Source organism: Arvicanthis niloticus, chromosome 13 (genome assembly GCF_011762505.2).
Source record: "Arvicanthis niloticus isolate mArvNil1 chromosome 13, mArvNil1.pat.X, whole genome shotgun sequence".
NCBI classification, from domain to species: Eukaryota; Metazoa; Chordata; class Mammalia; order Rodentia; family Muridae; genus Arvicanthis; species Arvicanthis niloticus.
In genome coordinates, this window is record NC_047670.1 from 12361133 (window position 1) to 12382093 (window position 20961).

At 41.6% G+C, this 20961-nt stretch overlaps 1 protein-coding gene and 1 long non-coding RNA gene across 2 annotated transcripts in view; both read left to right on the forward strand.

Annotated features, from left to right (window-relative positions):
• The first annotated feature begins 3338 nt into the window (after window positions 1-3338).
• Sdc2 (syndecan 2) overlaps window positions 3339-20961 on the forward strand; it is a 106380-nt gene continuing 88757 nt past the window's right edge. The window contains exon 1 of the mRNA XM_034516691.2: window positions 3339-3989. Within this exon, the coding sequence (XP_034372582.1) occupies window positions 3930-3989 (60 nt within the window). The 5' untranslated portion in view covers window positions 3339-3929. The remainder of the gene's footprint in view (window positions 3990-20961) is intronic.
• Window positions 3996-20477, forward strand: LOC143434044 (uncharacterized). Its single transcript, XR_013103211.1, has 2 exons — window positions 3996-4948; window positions 18017-20477. It is a non-coding gene; the product is annotated as an uncharacterized LOC143434044 (long non-coding RNA).

The window sequence follows — 20961 nt, forward strand, 5'->3', positions numbered from 1 at the left end:
CCTGGAGGGCCTTCTGTTAAATGAAAAAGACAGTCACAGAAAGTCACGTGACCTCGCTGATATGTGGAATCTGTAAAAGTTCAGTTCATACAGCAATGGTTACCAGACCCAGAGTGGATGTCAGTCAAATGATTCAAAATTCTAGTTAGACAAGAGGAATAAATTTAAGAATTCTACTATAACTATTTTGGCTGTAGTTAATAAGAATTTAATGCATTTAAACATTTCTAAGGGAATAAAATTTAAGGTTGTTTTATCACAAAAAGGTAACTAATTGGCTTAATAGATATACACTATAAAATGAATATGTATGGATATAATGTTGTACAACATTATTTTATGTATTTTTTTTCTTTTTGTTTGTTTTCTTTCCACTTTTTGTTTTGGTCTGAGCTAGAGTCTCAGTACGTAGCCAGGGCTGACCTTGAACTTGCAGCCCTTCTGCGTTAGACTAACCAGTACTGAGATTGCACGTTTACACTAAAACTGCAGTAAGTTTTTAATGATTTAGGAAAATTCACTAGTCAGACAGCACCTAGCAAGATGGCCATGCACATTTGGTTACTGCCTTTTAAGAACTGCACTAGGTAAGTAGACTCAACAGTTTCGTTTCCTATCCTACTCAAGGGATAATTTATGAATTTTACAGTTTCTTGTCTTTCCTGTCTGTTTCATTAGTAATGGAAACATGAATTTTGCTCAACATCAACACCATGCCAGTTTTGTACAACTGAAACCAGCCAACTTCCCTGGTGAAGGGCTGACGGAGGCCAAGAAACAGTAAAAATTCTGTGCTAAAAATAGATTTTGTTTGGAGTGTCTGCAGATCTTTGTCTCAGCCTTAGCTCACCTGCCATTACCAGCAATGAGTGATTAATAGTTGGCTGATTGGGTTTCCTTTGCTTTCAAATTCTATTACTTTCAGGCTGAGTCCTTAAAATTGATTTCTAGCCTAAAGTCATGGCAACATTCCATGGAACAGCAAATGGGAGAGCAACCAAGATCTGTGAAGTGACATCGTGTTGCTTTTGCAGCTTCACACACTTGTCAACCACCTTAGGATGAAGCACCTGTTTATCCATGGTCATAACTACACTAGTGACAGTGGTGCTTAGGTGAAACACTGTGTCTCCAATGGCAGTTATTTCTATTTTTAAATTTTTATCTGGCTCTTGGGGGCTGAGGAGATGGCTTAGCAGTTAAGACCATGTGCCGCTCTTGCAGAAGATCCCAGTTCAGTTCCCAGAATTCATTTAGTGACTCACCATCTTCAGTAATTCCAGTTCCAGTGGTTCTCATGACCTCTTTTGGCCTCTTTGGGTACTGCAGGTACGTGTCACACATACATCCATGTTGCATGGAAACAAAATACACATATGTAAAATAAAAATATAAAAATAAAAAAGTCCAGTTCTCTTTAATTTTTTTTTGGTTCTTCAGCTAGTCTTTACATTTTATTTGTTTTATATGCTTTCTAATTCTCAATTCTAAGCACATTTATTTACAGGTACCTGTGTGACTCTGTGACACACATGTGGTAGTCAGAAAACGACTTTGGGGAGCTGATTTTCTTTTTTCCATCATGTGTGTTCCAGGGATAGAACTTAGGTGGTCAGGACTGATAGCAACTGCCTAAACTTGCTGAGCCATATCACTGGCCCTCGTCATGTGTATTTTCTTCTGAGATGACACCATTAACACTTCTTAGAAGACATCAGTTAAGAATATTTTCTTTTATACCCCTCAAAGTCCAGCTTATCAGCTGGAGGACCACAGAACATATGGAGAATAATCACTGGTTTATCTTTTCTGTACCAGATATACCTCACAAAATTCAACTGAATTTTAGTTTTCACCAGTTTTTATAAAATTTCATTTAGTAGATGTAGAAATATACCTTCAGAATTCCAAGATTTAGACACCTTTCTGATGACCACTAGTGGCCATTAGTTGCATCCTTCCCTGTCTTCCCTTGGCTGCCAGTGTCTTAGGCTGCTCATAAGAATCAGGGAGTTGAGAGTTAGTTATCCGAGCCAGAGTTGATGTCTTAAAGAGTCATGATTCGCCTGCTAATGTTTTCTTTTGAGATTTATAACAGTGATTTATCACTAAAACATTGTAATAGTCACTTAGGATGTGACTACAGTTTAGTCTGAGTTCTAAAATGACTATGGCCTCAAGCCTGTATCTGTGTGTGTGTGTGTGTGTGTGTAAAGGGACAGAGCTTTTATATGGTATGATGAGGTCTGGAGTAGTATTTACCCACAATATAGTTATTGTGTATTTTTAATGCATCCCACACGATAACAAAATCTTTACTAATACTGAAAAGTCCCTGTCCTTTATAAATGGGCATCACAGAAGAAAATGGATCCACAATTCATTCAGTTCCTAAATTCAAGAGGAAAGAAAACAGTGGTGGGCATTGGAAAGGTATGTGCCTGCCTGGTTCTGTAGCACCATACAGCACCGAACTGCATGGCACATTCTCTTGCTTTATGCAGGAAATACATACTCATTGTTTTCTTAAATCTCCGAACTTTTATTTCATCTGCTGTTATCTAGAATTTTTTATCCCTATTTGATGCTTCCAAATGTAAACAATTTTACATTTTCCAAATGTAAAAATGTGGAAATTGACCTTAGATGATGCCTGGGTCAGGGTGTGTGTGTGGGGGGTGGGGGGGGCTAGGAGTGAGGGAGCACAAACTGTGAATAGCAGAAATGTTTTTTAAGCCTTTAATAAAGTTGTGCTTCGGAGCTGTTGCGTTTTGGGTTTTCGGAAACTCCTTCCTCTTCTTTTTTGGGGGGCTGGGAATGGGGGGAAATGGGAGAAGGGTCCGAGGAGAATCTTAACACGAACTTGTTACAATCCTTTTGGTCTTTTCTGAATTCCAGTCTTCATGACCTGGTGACCTATGGGCACTGTACTTGCTTGAAGGGGGATCGATAAACTTTCTCATTTTTTTCGACTCTCATCTTTCTAGTGAACCAATCCTCACAAGTGAGAAAAGGCTCAGTATGCCCATTAAACCTTCACCGATTTTTCTTTAGACAATTAAAGTGAAGAAAAGGAGAAGAAAAGGGAAAGGGAGACAGAACGGTGGTGGGGAGAGGAGAGGGTGTTGAGAAGGGGAAAGAAGGAGAGAGAAAATGAAAGAGCACTAAGGTTTACAGAGGCACGTTCCAGGGACAGCCACGGCGTGGAGCTGCGGGCTCCCACTGGCTCTGGGAGCTGCCAATCGCAGTGTAATCCCGTAAGAATTTCTCCCTGGTTTATCATGGAGTCCTGGCAACCTTCTTTACCCCAGTTGCCCGGAGGAACCCTGAGCTGCAGGCTAGGAAGGGAGGGAAGGTGGGGGCGGTAGAGGTGGAGGCGGAGCAGGACCAGGACCAGGGAGAAGACGCGGAGGGGGGTGGGGTGGGATCAAGGGGAGGACCCGAGGGCGGCGGCGCGCAGAAGGAGGGGCGCTGCAGCCAAGCCACCAACCCAGCCGCGGAGTGCTGTACTCCAGATACTCCTGGAGCTCCGGCCCTGCGGATCGCGCGTCCCCGCCGCTCGGCATCTTAAACTTCAGCGGCAGCTTGGTTTCAACCCATCGACTGCTTGCTTCAAATCATACAGCACCGCGACCCGGACACCAGAGTTCGCGGAGTGAAAGCACAACGCCGAGTAGGACCAGACCAAGAAAAAGAGCCTCGGGAAGCAGCAACTCTGGGTTGGGAGTGCAGAAGCCAACAAGTGAGAAGGCGCTGCGTTTCCGGGGCGCAGCGGGAAAGCTAGAGCAGGCGCCAGAGAAGACAACCAGAGCTGGAATCCGAGCCCAAGCCTTTCTCCCGGAGGCAGCTCAGCTTCTACCTTTTCTAGGCCCTCTGCGGCGTGCGCTGGGCTTCGTTTTATCCGGGTACGAGCCACGTCCCCAGGGAATATGCAGCGCGCGTGGATCCTGCTCACCTTGGGCTTGATGGCCTGTGTGTCCGCAGAGACGGTGAGTGGGCCCAGCCGGGGATGCGCGCTGTTATGGGTGCCCAGGCAACTAGAAGAGCCAGCGGGTAATTGGGGAGCGCCACCTGGGGGATCCACCACCCCTGAACGTGAGGCTGCCTAGGATCTACTGAGACAAATGAGCTTGCTTTCCACCACTTGTCCCTGGTCCCTTCCTTTTCCCTCTTGCACAATTGAGCTGCTACAATGAGTCACCTATCCCAATGTCTTCGGGGGTGGGGGCATAAGACTTGGAGTTTGGTGACCCCCAAAGCCCCTAAAGTCACTCCCAACTTTCAGCCTTCGGGGATTTTGTGGTGTGGTCCAGGAAGGACAGAGGGCTAAAAGTTGCGGTTACTAGAGCACCACTAAGGGCCAGGAAGGATCCCGGTAAGCTCTGCGCGCTGGACAAGCCCCAGGGATGAGTTCAAAACTTTGGGGAGAATCTGTTCCTCTAGACAGCATCCCCCTACTCCATACTTTCAGCTCGACTGAAGGCAAGTTTAGGGAGAAAGGGTCCATATTAAAGAAGCCGAGAGTATCGGGAGAGGAAGTTTCTAAAAGTTCATTTGTTTAATGCTCCCTGTCGCTGTGGCAAGGCACTCACACTACGTGGAGATGCAGTCGGTGTTCTATTAGGAGGCTCCTAGCCGCGTGGAGCTTTGCGGAACAGACCCGGGCTCTCTGGCCTCTGCAATCTTTCACGAACCTCCCTCGTGGAGTGAAGCCCGGGGCTGTAGGAGAGAGATAAAAATCTTAATCCGGGTGGCTCTGGAATGTCGCAAGATGGAAAGATGAGAGTGGTTGTGACATAGCTTTGGCCCTGAGAGCATCTAGCTGCTGGGGGATGAGGACCTCTTTCCTGCCAAGCTCATGATCCTGTGAATCTCCTATTCCTGTGAGACTGTCTTCTTCCACTACCAGCATCCTTCCCTCTTGGTGGCGGTGGGAACCTGATTTCTGGTCAGCATTGTGTTTCTGGGGTTGGAGTTTGTTTCTCTGTGTTGCCCAATGAACGCACTCCTAGGCTCACGACTAGTGTGGAGGCCCCTACCTGGGTCACTAAAGCTCTGTTTTGTCAGGTAGAAGTCCAAGAACCTTTTATTGACATGCAGTCCCAGGGCTGCCGGCTCAATTAGGGAGTGTTCCTCATCCTTTACTCTTGTTTCCTTTGCCATTCCTTTGGCATCCAGTAAGTTGCCCAATTCGAATTAATGGAAAAGCCGTTTCGAAGACACTGTAGATCTTTAGCTGGACTGGATAGTCTCTCCCCTTTTGACCCTTGGACGATTGGGAAACCCTTTGGCATTCAGCAGGAGATGGACATTTATGATCGGGGTAGGGTGGGGGCGCTGCTGTGTGGACCAGCAGATCATTGTATAGTGTTTGAGCCTGGGGAACTTAGAATCGGAAACTGTGTAGGGTAGGTGACTATTTGAGCGATTGTGATGTAAAAACGCAAGTCTGAGACTTACTGGGATTTCTCACTGGCAAAAGATGTTTAATCCATTGAAATTAGTAGTCTCTCTCAGCTAGTCTGAACTTTGGCTGGCTGTAAACTAAATTGGACCTATTCTGTGTGTATTTCAGAGAAAAACAAAACAACACTAAACAACAACAACCATTGCATTGTGTAGCTGTGCAAAAAGGGACAAAGGAGCAGCTTAATTAAATTATTTTTCCAGAGAGGATCTCGTAAATTGTGCAAACTTGGGGACCTTTTCTTTGCAGAACCTGGTGCAGAGATTTGCTAGGAAAACAGCCCTTTGGAGCTTCTGTATGACTTTGATAGCTTCTTAAAGCCTGATGGGGTTTGCTGTTGTTTGTTTTCCCTTAAATGTGATGTTAAATGTTTTCCCTTGTCTCTTCTCCCTGCCAGATTTCCCCTGAAATCTCTTTATGTTTGGGGATCTACCATTTTCTCAGTTCAAAACAGAATTGAATGTTTTTCAAGTGAGCAGCTTTATTGGAAAGAACCAAAGGGTGAACTATCATTCAAAGGGTGATTAAATATTTTTAAAATGTCAACTTGACAATCCTACGTACAGCCTTTGTTGGGCAGTGAGTCAGTCTTTCTCAGTAAAAGCTGTTTTCAAAACCCAAGCCAGCTAGTCATTCATTTACGTGGCTTTCCTGTCTCTATTTGCTTCACCTAAAGCGGCATAAATATACCCAGACTTGAAAGACGTGATTGTTTTTTCTAAAGTTTAGCTGTTACAGAGCATTATTTCCAGCACTTTGTATTTTAATTTGGAAACTACAGTAGTGTACTGCGATCTAAAAGTAGTGATTGTCTGAGCTCAGACTCCTTTGGGCAAGAAAGGAAAAATATCTGCAGCTAGTGAATTTTTTAGTTTTATAGTTAGCTCAGAGGGGGAGGAAAGCTGCTCAGGCACTAAGGTTCAAAACCGTTTGGGGAAAGGAACTAGGGGTCCCTTCTTTAGGAAACAGGCAGCAGGGAAGCCTGTTCCTAGGACCCAAGAAAGCATGCTTTCCATTGGCAGCTGAGGACTTTTGCTGTTGGAAGGATGGAGAAGGGAAAGGCCAACAGTGGGGCAGCAGTGACATGTTGCTAGGTTTTCTGTCAATTTTTTACATGACTGTTTATCTTAGAAATAATACAGTAAGACTGGTGTAAACATATAATTTAAACTGAAAATATGTTTAAGGGAAGGAAGCGTTTTGAACTGGTGGAATTTTATAAACATGCTTAGATGTCTGTAAATGAGAAGAAACTGTCAAGTCATTTGGAGCCATGCACTACCTCCAAAGGCATTATGAAAGCCAGGCGCTGGAAACTTTGCGCTAGAAAGGAAATTAAAGCTGAAATACTATAGCTCTTAGCAGTCTTTCTTTAAATGTATTTTGTCAGTTCTAATGGGGCAAATTGCTTGTGCTGGAGAGTTTGACAGAAACAAAGGCTCTTTATCGTTCAGTTCTATATAGCAGTAGAGGGTTGCCATTTAGGAAGGAAAGCTCAGAAATGGGTGTTCAAGAAGGAACTTGAGTACGCCTTTCCACTCTTGCTCTGGAATGCCAATTTCATTTCATTAAAAAATGTTGATCAATAAGTAGTACTCTTGCACATTTATGATATCTTGATTCATGTATGCATTATATGACATTCAAATCAAAGTGGTATACCTTGTTCTGGTGTTGTCTGCCGTTCAAAGTGCAGCCTAACAGGGGGCTGTGTGACATGATCGTCTGAAGGACATCTAGGATAATCATAAGATGGGAAAGAATTTTAAAAAGTCAGCTAGTTTTTTTGTTTTTTTGTTTTTTTTTTTCCAAAAGCAAAAGTCACTTTCAAGCCTTCAGAAGCACCCCAAGACCTCATCGTAGGGAGTTTGGAATCTTCTCAGGGCTGTCCTTTCTGAGGCTGACCTGGCTAAACAGAGCCAGTCAGCTCTGTCATTAAGATTTACAAGGAGTCTAGTCAAACCATTGTGCCTGCTGGTTGTGCTCCAACAGGTCCTGGGAGGAATACCTGTGAGCAGAAGCTGTCCTCCTTCCTTTGCCAGAAAACCAAACCACAAGATCTCGCCCATCATTCTCTCTTTCCCAAAGCAGAAATAAGGCTTGCCATTCAGACCTGTGCCAACAATACATTCCAGCATCTCAAAGTCATCTCATTCTTCCCTGGAGCAGGAGCCAATATAAAGTCTCAAAAGAAAGCCCACATCATGAAGAACTTTGACTGAAAACAAGGCCGTCCTGTTTTAACTTTTTAGGCCGACATACAGTTTTAATTCCAGCCTCATCGATTGGAGTTTTGAAGAAATCCTTGAGTCATTCATTGATCATAGTTCCTGCCTTTAAACTCACCAGTGTATTAACTGTACCTTTTACTCAGCAGGTGGGTTTTCCTGCTAGGTGCTGGGATTAAGCAGTGAGCAAGCCTGCAAGTCCTTTGCATCTTCTTAGTAGCTGTATACTAACCATCCTTGGCCTGGTGCTGGTCTGCTCTGTAGTTTGCGCGTCATCACTTTGAGATGTTGCCTGTGGTTCAGAAATGACTTTGTATGCTGGTTGTGGCCAGATTTGTAAGCTGTCCCATTCTAGCACTGCTTCCAGGTTGCTCCTTCTTGGTCACTGTTGTGATCCTTCCTTAGACACAGCGGCATTTAAGCATTCCTTCTTTAATAGCTTCAATAGCTGTCCATGATTGTTTCAGTGCAGCCTCTTTTTATGCTCCTCCTGTAAGTCACAAGACAGACTGACAAGGTCATGGGAAGTGCATAAAAATACACATCTTACAAATTTATCTCCGACTTAAGCAGACAGAGCCTCAGTGTGTGTGTGGTTGGATAATTTGTATCTTTTACAGAGCATCTATGACTGTTATGAGTCAGCTGCCCCTGGGAATCACAGGTTACACCTTAATTATGGACCGCCCTGTAGCCCGTCCAGACCTCTCAGCCGTGACTGGTTTAGAGTACAGCTCGTTTCCCTTGGGAAGCCAACAGGCCTGTGTTTCTGGGACAGCGCTTGCCACTCGTTCATTATGTCAGAGCTCACACAAAACACAAAGCTCGAAATGTCTCAAAAAACGCATTTGTGTGAGTGAATTGGGCCCCCCAAATGATTTTATGACATGAATTTTGACTTATCTTGAGGGTGCAATAAGGGCATCTATGAATGGCAAAAGGCATGACATGACATGGCCTTTCCTCCTTCCTTCTCTTAGGTTGTGTTCTTGACTATGAAATACAGACACCACAGGAAGTGTTCTTTAAGATTTCTTACCCCACTGTGTCTCTCCCATAGAGACTGGCACCATGTGAGGGAAGATACCACCATGTGGTATCTAAAACTGTGCTGTACACAGCACAGGACTCAGGTAGGAGTCAGGACCTGGTAAAACATTATTGATCCTGAGATTTTTAGCCAGGGTGCTGGAGGACTTGGCAGACATGGATTAATGGACATTTTTCCTCAGTGCAGTTTTGCTGGGCTCACTGATGGCAGCATGCTCCTGCTTCTCCGAATCCACCACCTCTAAGTGGCCTGGGCCAGTTTGTAGCATGGTGTCTTTCCTGCCTCAGCTTCGTTACTGTGATAGGAATAGGGAGGAGCATGAACAATACACAGATGCAGAGACCTAGCAGGTTAGCAGTGTTCATTCACTCTTGCTCCTGCATTCCTCAGCCGGGTCCAGAGATCGAACAGTCAGAGGGGTTAGGCCGCTGTCACATGGTGGTGTGGATGTTAGCAAATATGGACACATGGGACTCAAAAAGAGAATGTTTCAGGGTTCCATATGGGAAGAAGCTCTCCCCTTAACTATCGGAGCTTCAGCTCCTATTTAAACACACCCACCACTACCACCATCTTTAATGCCAGCACTTGGGAGGCAGAGACAGGTTGGTTTTTTTCTTTTGAGTTTGAGGGTAGCCTGGTTTACATAGTGAGTTCTAAGCCAGGCAGCCAGGCAGGGATGCATAGAGATACAATGTTGAGAGACAAAGAAAGAGAGACAGAGAGATGGGGGAAAGGGGCAGAGAGAGAGACAGAGAGAGAGAGAGAGAGAGAGAGAGAGAGAGAGAGAGAGAGAGACAGAGACAGAGACAGACAGAGAGAGACAGAGAGAGACAGAGGCAGAGAGACAGAGAAAGACACAGAGACACAGAGAGAGACAGAGACAGAAAGAGGGAGGGAGACGGAGAGGGAGAGAGAGATTCATTGAGAGAGGGGAAGGGAGGGAAGGAGGGAGGGGAAAATATAAATAACACTGTGATGGTCTGTTTTTAGGCAGATTGAGTTTAGACAACAAGATGGGGTGGGGTACTCTGAACTGGGACACGATTGAAACCTATTTGTGACTGTTAGTTCTTTCTTGGAATATCTCAAAGAGCTGGTATGACTGGCGAAGGAGAGAACCTTGAAGTCAACAGAGATTTTCCATTTTCATTTCCTCAGCATCAGAACAATGCCCATTCATGACCTGGCCTCCTAACTGAGAAAACTGCTATGCTTTCAATTTTCTTTCCTCTACTGTTGAATCTGTTTTATGAAACATTTAACAAAGATGCAGAAACAGTGTGACCTTTCCACAATACTTTGTTGTTGTTGTTGTTGTTGTTGCTTTCCCTAGCGCACAGGCCTAACACACAGGTACTTGAAATGCCAGTAGTACTGACATATAACCTGCCGTGAATACAGTGAGTCTCATAGGAAAATGACACATGGAGCAAAATCTACATTTATTAAAGGAAAACTATGAGTTAAGAAAAGTGAAAGCTTATGTTTTGTGTAATTTCCCCTTAGAACTGAAAGATTAGTAAAGTAAATGTACGCCATCTTTAGGTCAGGCCCACGTGGCACATTATCCACATTATTAAGGACTGCATCCTGTGGGTCATCTCCAGAATGACAGAGCTGAATTCAAGAAACTTTCTACCATTAGTATTTAGGTTTTTTTTGTTTTGTTTTTTCTTCTTTCAGGGTATTGGGGAAATGTTAGATTAACCTGATTAATATGTAACCAAGTCCTTGCCAAATGATTTTTGAGTTTAAAATTTTATTGAAATTAAATCAAAATTATATATGCTTATTTCGTAAATTTGTTTAAAGTGGGATAGTCTGAGTTTATCATTGAAGCCAGGGATGCTTTCACATTTCAGGATGGTAAATCATTTGGTTGCCAGCAATGATGTGTTAGCTTGGGCACAGTATTTATTCATCGTGTACTCTGATTGGTTTTATTGCTTGTGATACTCATGACCCAGCAAGTAGTGGTTTCCCATATGCTCACAAGCTAATGTAGCATCATAATTAGTTGATGGGGTGGGATTAACTGTCATTCTAGATAGAGGTCAGGATGACTTTGTGACATTTGGGAGGCCTTAGACTCCATACAGGTGCCTTCTACTGCTTTCTTTAGCAGTGCTGTGGGCACTGTGAAGAACATGAGCAAGAATGGGAAGGAGGTGGGAAGACAGAGAAAGAGAGAGAGAAAGAGAGAGAGAGAGAGAGAGAGAGAGAGAGAGAGAGAGAGAGACAGAGAGAGACAGAGAGAGACAGAGAGACAGAGAAAGACACAGAGAGACAGAGAGGTAGGTGGCTCATCAAAGCTGGGGTTCTAGAGTTGGCCTGGTATAGAATACATTTACCCTGTAACATTGGGCATATTTATTAATCTCTGAGCTCAGTTTTGTCACCATGCTAAATGAGCCATGCTAAAATAATTTCTTAGGATTTTGTGAAGTAAAATAGAACCTTTTAGCAACTGGGATATTTATTTCTTATGCCACGTGTTAGTTACAGCTCTTGGTTTTCAGCTTCCTAAAGAGTAGAAGCTTGGCATCCACAATTCATGGATAACTCTAGCTGAGTGATAAACTCTAGCTGAGAAGGGCTCAGAATGTCCATAACAGAGCCAGCTAGCTCATGCTCCCATCTTGGGGAAAGCAAGCTCTGTGCTTATCTATAAAGCATATGCCGATACTCAGCTGATAGGAGAAAATACATCATTTATTATCTATGATTGTCCTCAATGGGATGGGACAAACTCTTAAGAATCCATCTCTGGTAGTGATTTTACCACCACAGGCCTATCCAGAGAGAATATTCATAACTGGATAAACAGTGTTTTCAAATGTGCTCATTGAAGCTCTGCTTATAATAGTTTAAAAATGAAAACCTGAATATATAATAATGACTAAATAAAAGGATCTAACACACACTAAATTTCATGTATTTGTAAAATTTAAATAAGTTGGGAGACTTTAACAGATTAAGTAGTAGGATTTGAAAATAAGTATAGTAAGTCACTGTGTGTTTAAGACTATATATAGATGTGTGAATTTATATATCTACATATTATTCTGCTATATATAATATATGCAATCTTGTATATGTGATGAAATTGTATAGAGAATGAGAAACACACATACACACAAACAAATACATACATTTGCTATAAATTAAGAATATCAGAATAAAGTTGATGGATTATATTAATATCCTTATTGTGGATATTATTACTATTGTTTTTTAATAATCATATTATTACTATGGTTCTATAAAATGTTATCAGCAGGAAAAACAGCTAGTGGGTGTAAAAGACCTTATTTCTGTAATTGCCTCCCCAAAGAAAAGGCCCCAGACCTGGAGGGTTTTACTAGTCAGTATTGCAGGCCCTTCAAGGAGCAAGTGATTGTTGTTCCAGAGCACAGAGAATGAAGCGATCAAAGGTTCTTCTTTCCCAATTAATGTATGAGGTTAGTATTATCCTATGTCAGAATCAGAGACATACAGGAAAACAAATTATTAGTTCCACACCACTGTTGCCATAATTGTAAATAGGTATTGCCATATTCAATGCACCCACAATGTTTATTAAAAAAACAATGTGAGACCATAGAAGATCTAGCCAAGGGATGTTTTAACATCAAGAAAGCAGTGCTGTTATTAACACTTCAAGGGGAGTATGATCATCTCAATAGATGCAGAAAACCATCTTATACAACAATAGGAAAGGTTCTATACACTGCCCCTTAAATTCTGATAAGTGGGAGGTTACTGTATTAGAGTTGATACATCTGGGCCAATGACTTAATTCACTTGACATGTTTAGGAACCCAAAGGTCACTGCTTATGAAGTTGTTAGGCAGTCTTGTTGTATGGGTGACAAGTGTGTGACAGTCCAGTAAAGGCAGGGCTATAACACATCGGTTTTACCTCATGTGGAGTTGTACTTTGAGCATTTCCAGTCCCTGCTGTGCACTCCCCACATTCAGATGACTGCAGGAGATAATGTTCAGGCTTTGGAGTTCTGTAAATCATAGTTGGCTTTGGTGTCACTATTTAAAAGCCATGTGATGTGAGGATGTTTCTTACCACTTCCAAACTTGTTCCTCTGATTTAAAACTGAGGCTTGTAATGTTTGCTTTTTTGAGACTTTGAAGATTAGCTTTAATATTTTGTTGCTTTGAAGATTTAACTTTAATATCAGACATAAAACTTGACCTATAGTTGGCATTTTAAGCATGCTTGTTTTATTTTTCTTTAAACTTTGTGGTTCTGAAATAGTCTCTGATAAAAAGTTTTTTAAAAATGTGTACATACAAATATGTTTGAATGTCTTGCATTTCTCACTTGTGTCTTGTGGCAAATACCAAGTGGCTTACATTGTCACAAATACAGGACTCGTTTACGTGACTAGAGTGGATATGCTGCTGAGTTATATCTCTGATTTTTTTTATCATCGTTTCTTGGGTTATACTTAAAGCACACAGAAAATGTACAAAGCAGTTTTCACTAAGACAGGAAAGCCAAGGGTAACTCTGAGAATATCATTTTAAATGTTCAAAGAAGCCAATACTGACCCGTTGAATTGTAAACACCAACTACACTAAGTTCACTAACGTATTAAAAAATTATGTCCCACTTGACATCATTTATCTAAAAGAGATATTTTGATTTGATTATTAGATTTGTTTCGATTCTGTAATTATCTTGGTTAGTTATTGAATTAAGTTTTATGTTTAGTTGGTCTGTTAACACTTAATTTACGTCATACCTCTACCAAGGGCAAAGTCTCAGCTGCCTTTTTGAACTAAAAACAAATTGTGACTTGGGGCTTACTTTCAATCTGCTCCCAATCCACATTTGGTTACTTAGGGGAGAGGAAGCTGAACTGAATCTATGCACAACAGACACGACATGTAAAATATATGTCCTTTTTGTCTAAATCCTGTTGGATATGTCTAGTAATCTGAACTGCCAAAAAGCTACAGCCCAGAAAGATACAGGACCACTGACAAGAGTTAAGTCACTACTTTTCATAACTGTGTTGTATTTTGTCTTTTCTTCTATCATCTGATCACCAAAAAAGCCTTCCGAAGAGTAATATATATATATATATATATATATATATATATATATACACATATATATATATATATATATATATATGCAAAAGCAGTAAAGTGGTTAGTGTTGCCTAGAGTCTGTTGCTATTATATCAGAGGAGAAAGAGACTTCATATTTTAGTTAGTCACATTCTCCATATAATGTATACTGTAGGCTCCTAGAGTCACGATGGTACGTGGCCAGCTTAGATCCAGAACTTAGTAGCATTGGGATAATTCTCTTACATTCTCTTTGACCCTTCCTTTCAACCGTTGTAATAATTAGTGGATGGTGGAACTGGAATAGTAATTTTAAAAAATAACTACTTGGCTAACTTTCTTCTTTTAAGGCAGAGTCTCATTACATAGCCCATGTTGGCCTGTAACCTTGGGATCTTCCTACCTCAGCATCTCTAGTGATAGTATTATCAACATGTGTCATCACATCCAGCTTTGTTTTGTTTGAACATTGACTTTTAATTTATTTGTGTGTGTGTGTGTACACCAATGTACGTGGAGGATTGAAAGTAAGCCCCAAGGTCATTGTCAGGAGTTGTTTCTTTCCTTTTACCATATAGATTCTGAGGATGAAATTCAAGTCCCCAGACTTGGCTGCAATCTTTTTTTTTTTTTTTTTTTTTTTTTTCCTACTGAGCTATCTCACAGGTCCCTGGATCAGATGTTTAGAAAGTGACACACTGAACATTGAGAGACGTTTAGCATCTTGACCACGGTGCCATAGAATAGTTTAACCTAAGTGGTCTGACCTACTAGTTTCCTCCTCTTCCTCCTCCTCTTCCTCCTCTTCCTCTTTCTCCTCCTCCTCTTATTCTTCCTCCTTCTCCTCCTCCTCTTCCTCCTCCTCCTCCTCCTCTTCCTCCTCTTACTCTTCCTCTTTTTCTCCTCCTCTTCCTCTTCTTCTCCTTCTTCTTCTTGCCATCATGCATCTCTTTTTTTGGCTCTCCCTGACTCCTGGTAGTACTGTTCTGACACACATGTGAAGAACTGAAACACCAACAGAACGTGTGTTATATGCAATACACGCTACCAGTGTGGCTCTTATGCTTTGAGTGACATGAATAATTTAAGGCGATTTTTAGCTAACTTACTCATTCCTAGCAAAACCTGTACTCTAGCTAATTCCTTTGCTGTCTTGGACCTCCTAGCTAGTTGTGGGAGGAAGATTCCAGGGATTTGGAAGAACCAGATGGAGCAGTGATTGAAATCAAGTCAATTTGCAAATTTTAGGAATACTGTGGAGATAAAAGCTACCTGGAGGTAAGAACCAATATGCAAAACCCTTGTGTTAAAGCTGCATTTTTCTGACTGCTGCTATTCTAGGTCTAGGGGTACAGAGCATTCCTCAAATTTTTACACTAAAATGTACTTGACCAGTGTTCAGGAGGTGAGTCAAGCGTGCCTATGGCCCAGGTGAAAATGATCCTTTGTCATGTTCTTTTTGCCAGCATAGAAAGTAGATTAATCTCTCAACAGTTTTCTCTTGAAGACTGCTCTCCTAAATTATTGCATCATACAAGTGCATGCGTTTCAGCTATTCTCAGAAAAGAAGTTTGTGGGACGATTTTTAAAGAGAATTTATTGAAGATGACTATCTTTGATCTACTACTTTAGAGTTAGGAATGTGATTTGTACTTTCCATTCATTATTTGTGACTGTCACCTGACTGCCCTGCAGAATGATTTACCAATGTTGTAGCCTACACTCCAAGTTAGAGAGCTTCAGTCTCTCTGGCTGGCAGCAAGGTCCTGTCATGATACCATAATGGGTCAGAAATGTAGTGAAACTTTCAGTATTTTTTTAATTTTAATTCACCTAATGTGTATGTAGGCTGGTCTGACAAAGCACCAGCTCCTGTATTTGCCCTGACTAGCTTAATTCTTTTGGCCATTGGAATTCAGAGTTCTTTACCAACATGTCATATGTCGCTTTGATGGGTTCTGTCTACATGCTTCCCTTTAATGGTGGAGAAGCTGAGGGATAAACTTGTTTGAGGTATTGGAGGTTTCATCAGGGGCCATATGAATCAAGGTTAAGTTCTTACCATTGAGCTGCACTCCTAAGTCTCAGTGAGAATCTCATTGAATTCTAGGTTCCTGATTTCTATTGTGCTGTGGAAAGGTCATGCAACTTATCTGGACCTCAATGTTCACATGTATAAGAAGGTGATTAATCACATCGGTCACCTTCCTGATATAATGGCATGGTTAGATGTTAATACCATCAAGCCAAACATTTAGAAGACTATCCTGCATAGAGTTTGCAGTCTTAGCACTGATGATGGGTCAAACGGATGGCTCGTAAAATACATTAATCAGGCCTTGTGAACAAAAGATGGGGATGAGGTACCACTAACCAGGTAAGGACATCAGAGGAAAATTATGGATTTTCCCCTTTTCTTTTCCCTCTTCTTTTTATGGCTGTTTTGTTGTTGTTTGTTTTGTTTTGTTTGGGTGGAAGGAGGGAGTATTTTGACCTCAATAGGCTTGTCATCTGAGTCTTGGAGGTTTTACTATAGAGTAGTGCTGTCAACTCATGATGTGCAGGATCACATCTGGAGTTTGGTTGCTCATGCTTGTCATTCTAGCATTCAGGAGACTTGAGGGAAGAGAAGACTCGTGAGTTTTAGTCAGTGAGATCCTGTCTCTTACAGTGTTTCATCTAGGCCTCACATGCATAAAACTAGGATGGGGCCCAGCTCTTGGTCTTTTAGAAACTCCTCAGGTGAGTCTTATCTTCTAGAAGATTTGAGAACCTTTGCTTGCTATGACTTTTTGGACTTCTCTGTCCTAGGAAGTCTCTGGCAGGCAAGACTTCAAGCTCCAGGAACACAATGGCAGTGCCTTGTTCTCCTCCACCTTCCTCTCTTTCCCACTCGGAAATGGCTATCTGCTGTCTGTGCTTTTTGGTAGTTGTTTCCTAGTGTTATGATAGACCTGGGAATTCTTCAGACAAAAGGTGATATGTTTGGAAATTAATTTTGTCTTAAACAAAAAAAGGATGTCATTTAAAAATAGAAACAGTGGAGGTGTCCGCATAAAGATTCACCCACATATACACATGCACCAGCATACACATAATGTACATGTTTTGTGAACACACACAAAATGGAAACGTTTACATTTGTTAAGGAAAGCTTTCCCTAGAGGAACAATGGATGCTTGTCCTGGTGCAGGCAACATGTTTAATCAGCTTACTAGACTTTCCCTGGGGTATACTCTGGATAGAGGACTTGTGCGGTTGACTGGAATGAAGCTCAGGATTTGTCTGAATGCACTGATCTTGTGTTAAGTCTTACACATATGGTTTCAAGATTGTCTTCTTATGGTACCTGGACTTAAGTTCTGTGCCACGGACCTGGGTTAAGTTGCTACCTCCCACACAGCACCATTGTTTGCCATTCAGTAGGAAGAGAAGGCTTCAGGCTGTGCTGGGCACGAGACATCTGAACTTAAGCAAGAAGCAGCAGCCCATTTTCGAATCTATTCATAGTTTATTTTGTTCACATATCTAATTTGGGAGAATGTTTGCCCTCATTCAACCTTAAAACCACAATTTCCCATCTGTTAGATAAAAGAGGGATGGATATCTTTAATTGACATAGGAATTTTCGTAAAAATTCTGGATTGCTCAAAGCTTTTAAAAGTTGCTCTGTAGGATAGCATTAAAACACTACCCTTTTAGAAACTGCTACTCTACATGTGTCTGTCTAGAGTTGAGAGGAGAGTAGTGTTCTGAGAAACCTGCTAATAGAGGCTTAGAAGTCTAGTATCTAAAATGATATTCAATATTATGGCCTAGTTTGGGGTGAGGATAGAATTAAATGTGCCTTCAGAAAGTATTGAGCACAGTGTAGCTTAATCTTAGAGGTCAAGTGAGTAGAAATGGGATTCCCTTCTCCCTCTTCGTCCACTGTATCCATGATAGGTAGGTTAGCATCCCAGAGCATTAATTATTATTATTAATAATTAATTAATTATTATGTAGTAACGTTGTACTCTGTGAACGTATATCTAGCTTTGGACCAGTGGCTGTCAGTGTGTCAGTGTCTGTGGGCCAACAACATCTGCCTCAGCCAGGAACATGTGTGAAATGCAGATTTTGTGCCTCCTTCCACACCTACATATCATTCTCCTTACTTCTCATTGGTCTACAGGTAGTCATATGGTCAGAATGGTGCTGTGTGCTGGGAACTATGAACATTCCTCAGAAGGATTCTGTTGCCAGCTAGCTTTGGAGACCAGCTGACTCTTGGCTCTCATTACTGAGAGCCTGGACAGTTAAATGAGAACTCCTGGCTGTAGGGCCTAGATGCTTATTTCAATCTTTGAAGCTTCCTGAGAGATTTTGATACTCAGGCTTGGAGGCCAGTGCTTTTGGACACTACTACCCAAAATGTGGCCTAGACCAGCAAGGAGGAGCATCATCTGAAAGCTAGTTAGAAATCCAGACTCTGGAACCCCACTGAGACTTATTAAATTACAGTTTGCATTTTAACAAGATTTTTGTGACTCATAAGCACATTAGAGTTTGTGGAAAAGCTGCTTTATAGAAATAACGAATTTCCTTTATAGAAGTCAACCTCGAGAATGACTCTAATTTACAAGTTTTGTGAGGAGGCAGAACAGCTGGTTTGACTTCTGCCTGACAGTTACTTGCAAGGCAACCAACAGAGAGCAAAGGACAGTTTCATAGCCGTTGCTTGGGACCAGGAGTATTGTAACAGTGGCAGTCTGTCAGCCACTGGGAGATCAGTGGTGGCAGTTAAGACCTTTAAAGAGACACATAATGAAAACCCCACTTGAAGGCAGGCCAATGCAAAGCAACATCTTAGCTGTGGAAGGGTGCAAAAGTGCTGGTATCGGGTGAGACTGCACCAAGCACATGCTGTGATTGTTGCAGAGTCTGATCTGCTTCTCATCTCAGTGCATCACTTCCTTGCTGGCATAGAATTAAGCTAACAGCTAAGTTATTACACAAAGGTCGTCAAATATAGTAGCTTAAATAAATTTATTCCTCTTTACATAATACTGCAAAGATAGGCGAAAAAGCTCTGCCTTGCTCTCATACACCTCTCACTGGTTAAGTCCAGTGTGGCTCTGTCCCATTTAATTTCCCAGCCAGGAAAGAATCAAAAGGGCCAGAGCCCAGAAGTGTAACACATCATTCTTCTCATAACCCATTGGTTGGAATTCAGTTACATGTCTAGAATGGTGCCATACCTGGTGGAGAATGCAGTCTCCATACATGAGGAGATGTGCCTACTTACATCTGAAGAGAAAGGGCAACTTTTAGATATTGATGGGTCAGGAAAGACTAACCCCTGGGTGCATCAAGATGGAGCATGGCATCTTTGGATTAATAGCCTTCCCTCAGTATTTGCAGTGGGAGGGAAAAAAAAAAAACCTCTTTCTCTACCAGCTCTCTGTCAACCACTCCAGGAAGAACCCCAGATTGGCTTCTTGTTGACCCTTCCTTGGCCTGGAATACATGCACCAAGACTGGAACCACATATGGAGAACTCGTCACCTGAACCCCATGGACTCTAGTAGAGAACGAAGGATTTCCAAAGATGGATGGACAGATTCTTACCTGAGAAGGAAGAGGGAATACTGTGGGATGGGTCCCATCTCCCATTGTCTCCTTCCATTGCCTGTGTTCTGACTTCCTATTGTAACTTCCCTTCAATGTCAAGCCTGATCCTGACTTTAATGAAGGAAATGAGTGGCACACATTGCCGTCTGCCTTGGCCTCACAGTCCTGAGGCACCATCATGAATATGGTTCCGGCATTATCACCCTTCATATCTATGTCGGTTCATTGACACACTAAATAACAGGCTTAGTGGAGGCTGAGCTGTACCTAATGCTTAAACAGCTGGCAAGAAACAGAAGTAGAGAACTTGGAGTGGGGCCTAAAGTAGACAAAGGGTGTGACTGTCTCTCGGCATCTTCGAATTTGCAACATTTGGAAATTATGGTTCTGTGGGAACAAGTTCACTTGCTGGCTGTGTTGGTATGTTTCTGAGCACTGCATCACATGCTTTAGTGGTTGGCAAATTTGAATCGAGGTGGAGGTAGACTTACTTTTGGAAAATGCTGTTCTCAAATACCCTAAATTAAATGAGTTAAATGTCTAATTCCTACAAATGTGTAGAGGCGTGTAGCCAAACAATGAGTTTTATAAAAATAATGGTTTGAACTCACTTCCCGTCTCTTTCTCAAGCTTTTGTGAATGTTAATGTTTGTTAGGCCTTACTAGGAGCACAAAAGATTAGAAGTGATTTCTAAAGCTAAAGGCATTATTCTGCAGGAATGATGTAAAGAGTAAAATTAGACATATAAGCAGCCGAAGTCTAACATATTCTGTGTAAGGCTTTAAAAAAGACTTTTGACGTCTAAAGTGATAAAAAAGTAATACACAATAGTCAAATTACACACCGATTCCAAGCTTTTCAACTGAATGCTTATTGTCCATTTAATAAAAATAAGGATTGTGGGCACATCTGATGCAAATGAACTGAAATTTTATTTGCCAGAACTCTGTGTATCCCATTAATAAGATTTACTTCAAACACTGCCGTTGGTTTAATAAATATTAAGGGGACATTTGCGATATGCCTCCTGGCGTCTGCCATTTCTCTCCTCTGAGCATTAACTACTCTTGTGAGTCTTTACCAGACTGCTTTTGTTGTTTTGTGCCTTGAGGTACAAATAAAGACAGAAAACCCAGAGGGTTCTAACAAATTCCATACTATAAACTTTTTACAGATGTGTTTAGTATTCATTGAGTTAAGACCTTTTTGTTTATTGAATGAAAAAAACATTTTTTTTTGGCATTTTATATGTGCAAGAGGTTTGGATTTTATTTTACTAGAAACTTAAAAAAACAATAATGAAAGTTTCTAGACAGATGTGATGACTTGCCTGGACATTGTTTCTTCCTGGATCTCCCATTCTTTTGGACACTGGTGTGAAGCAGTGACAGGGAGCTCTGAGGGAATTGATTTGGGTTGAATATAAGGAAGAGCTTTCTAAACGGAAGGCAGATTAAGAATAGACCAAGTAGACAGTGATGGCTAATAGGGCTTATGCTTGGGTC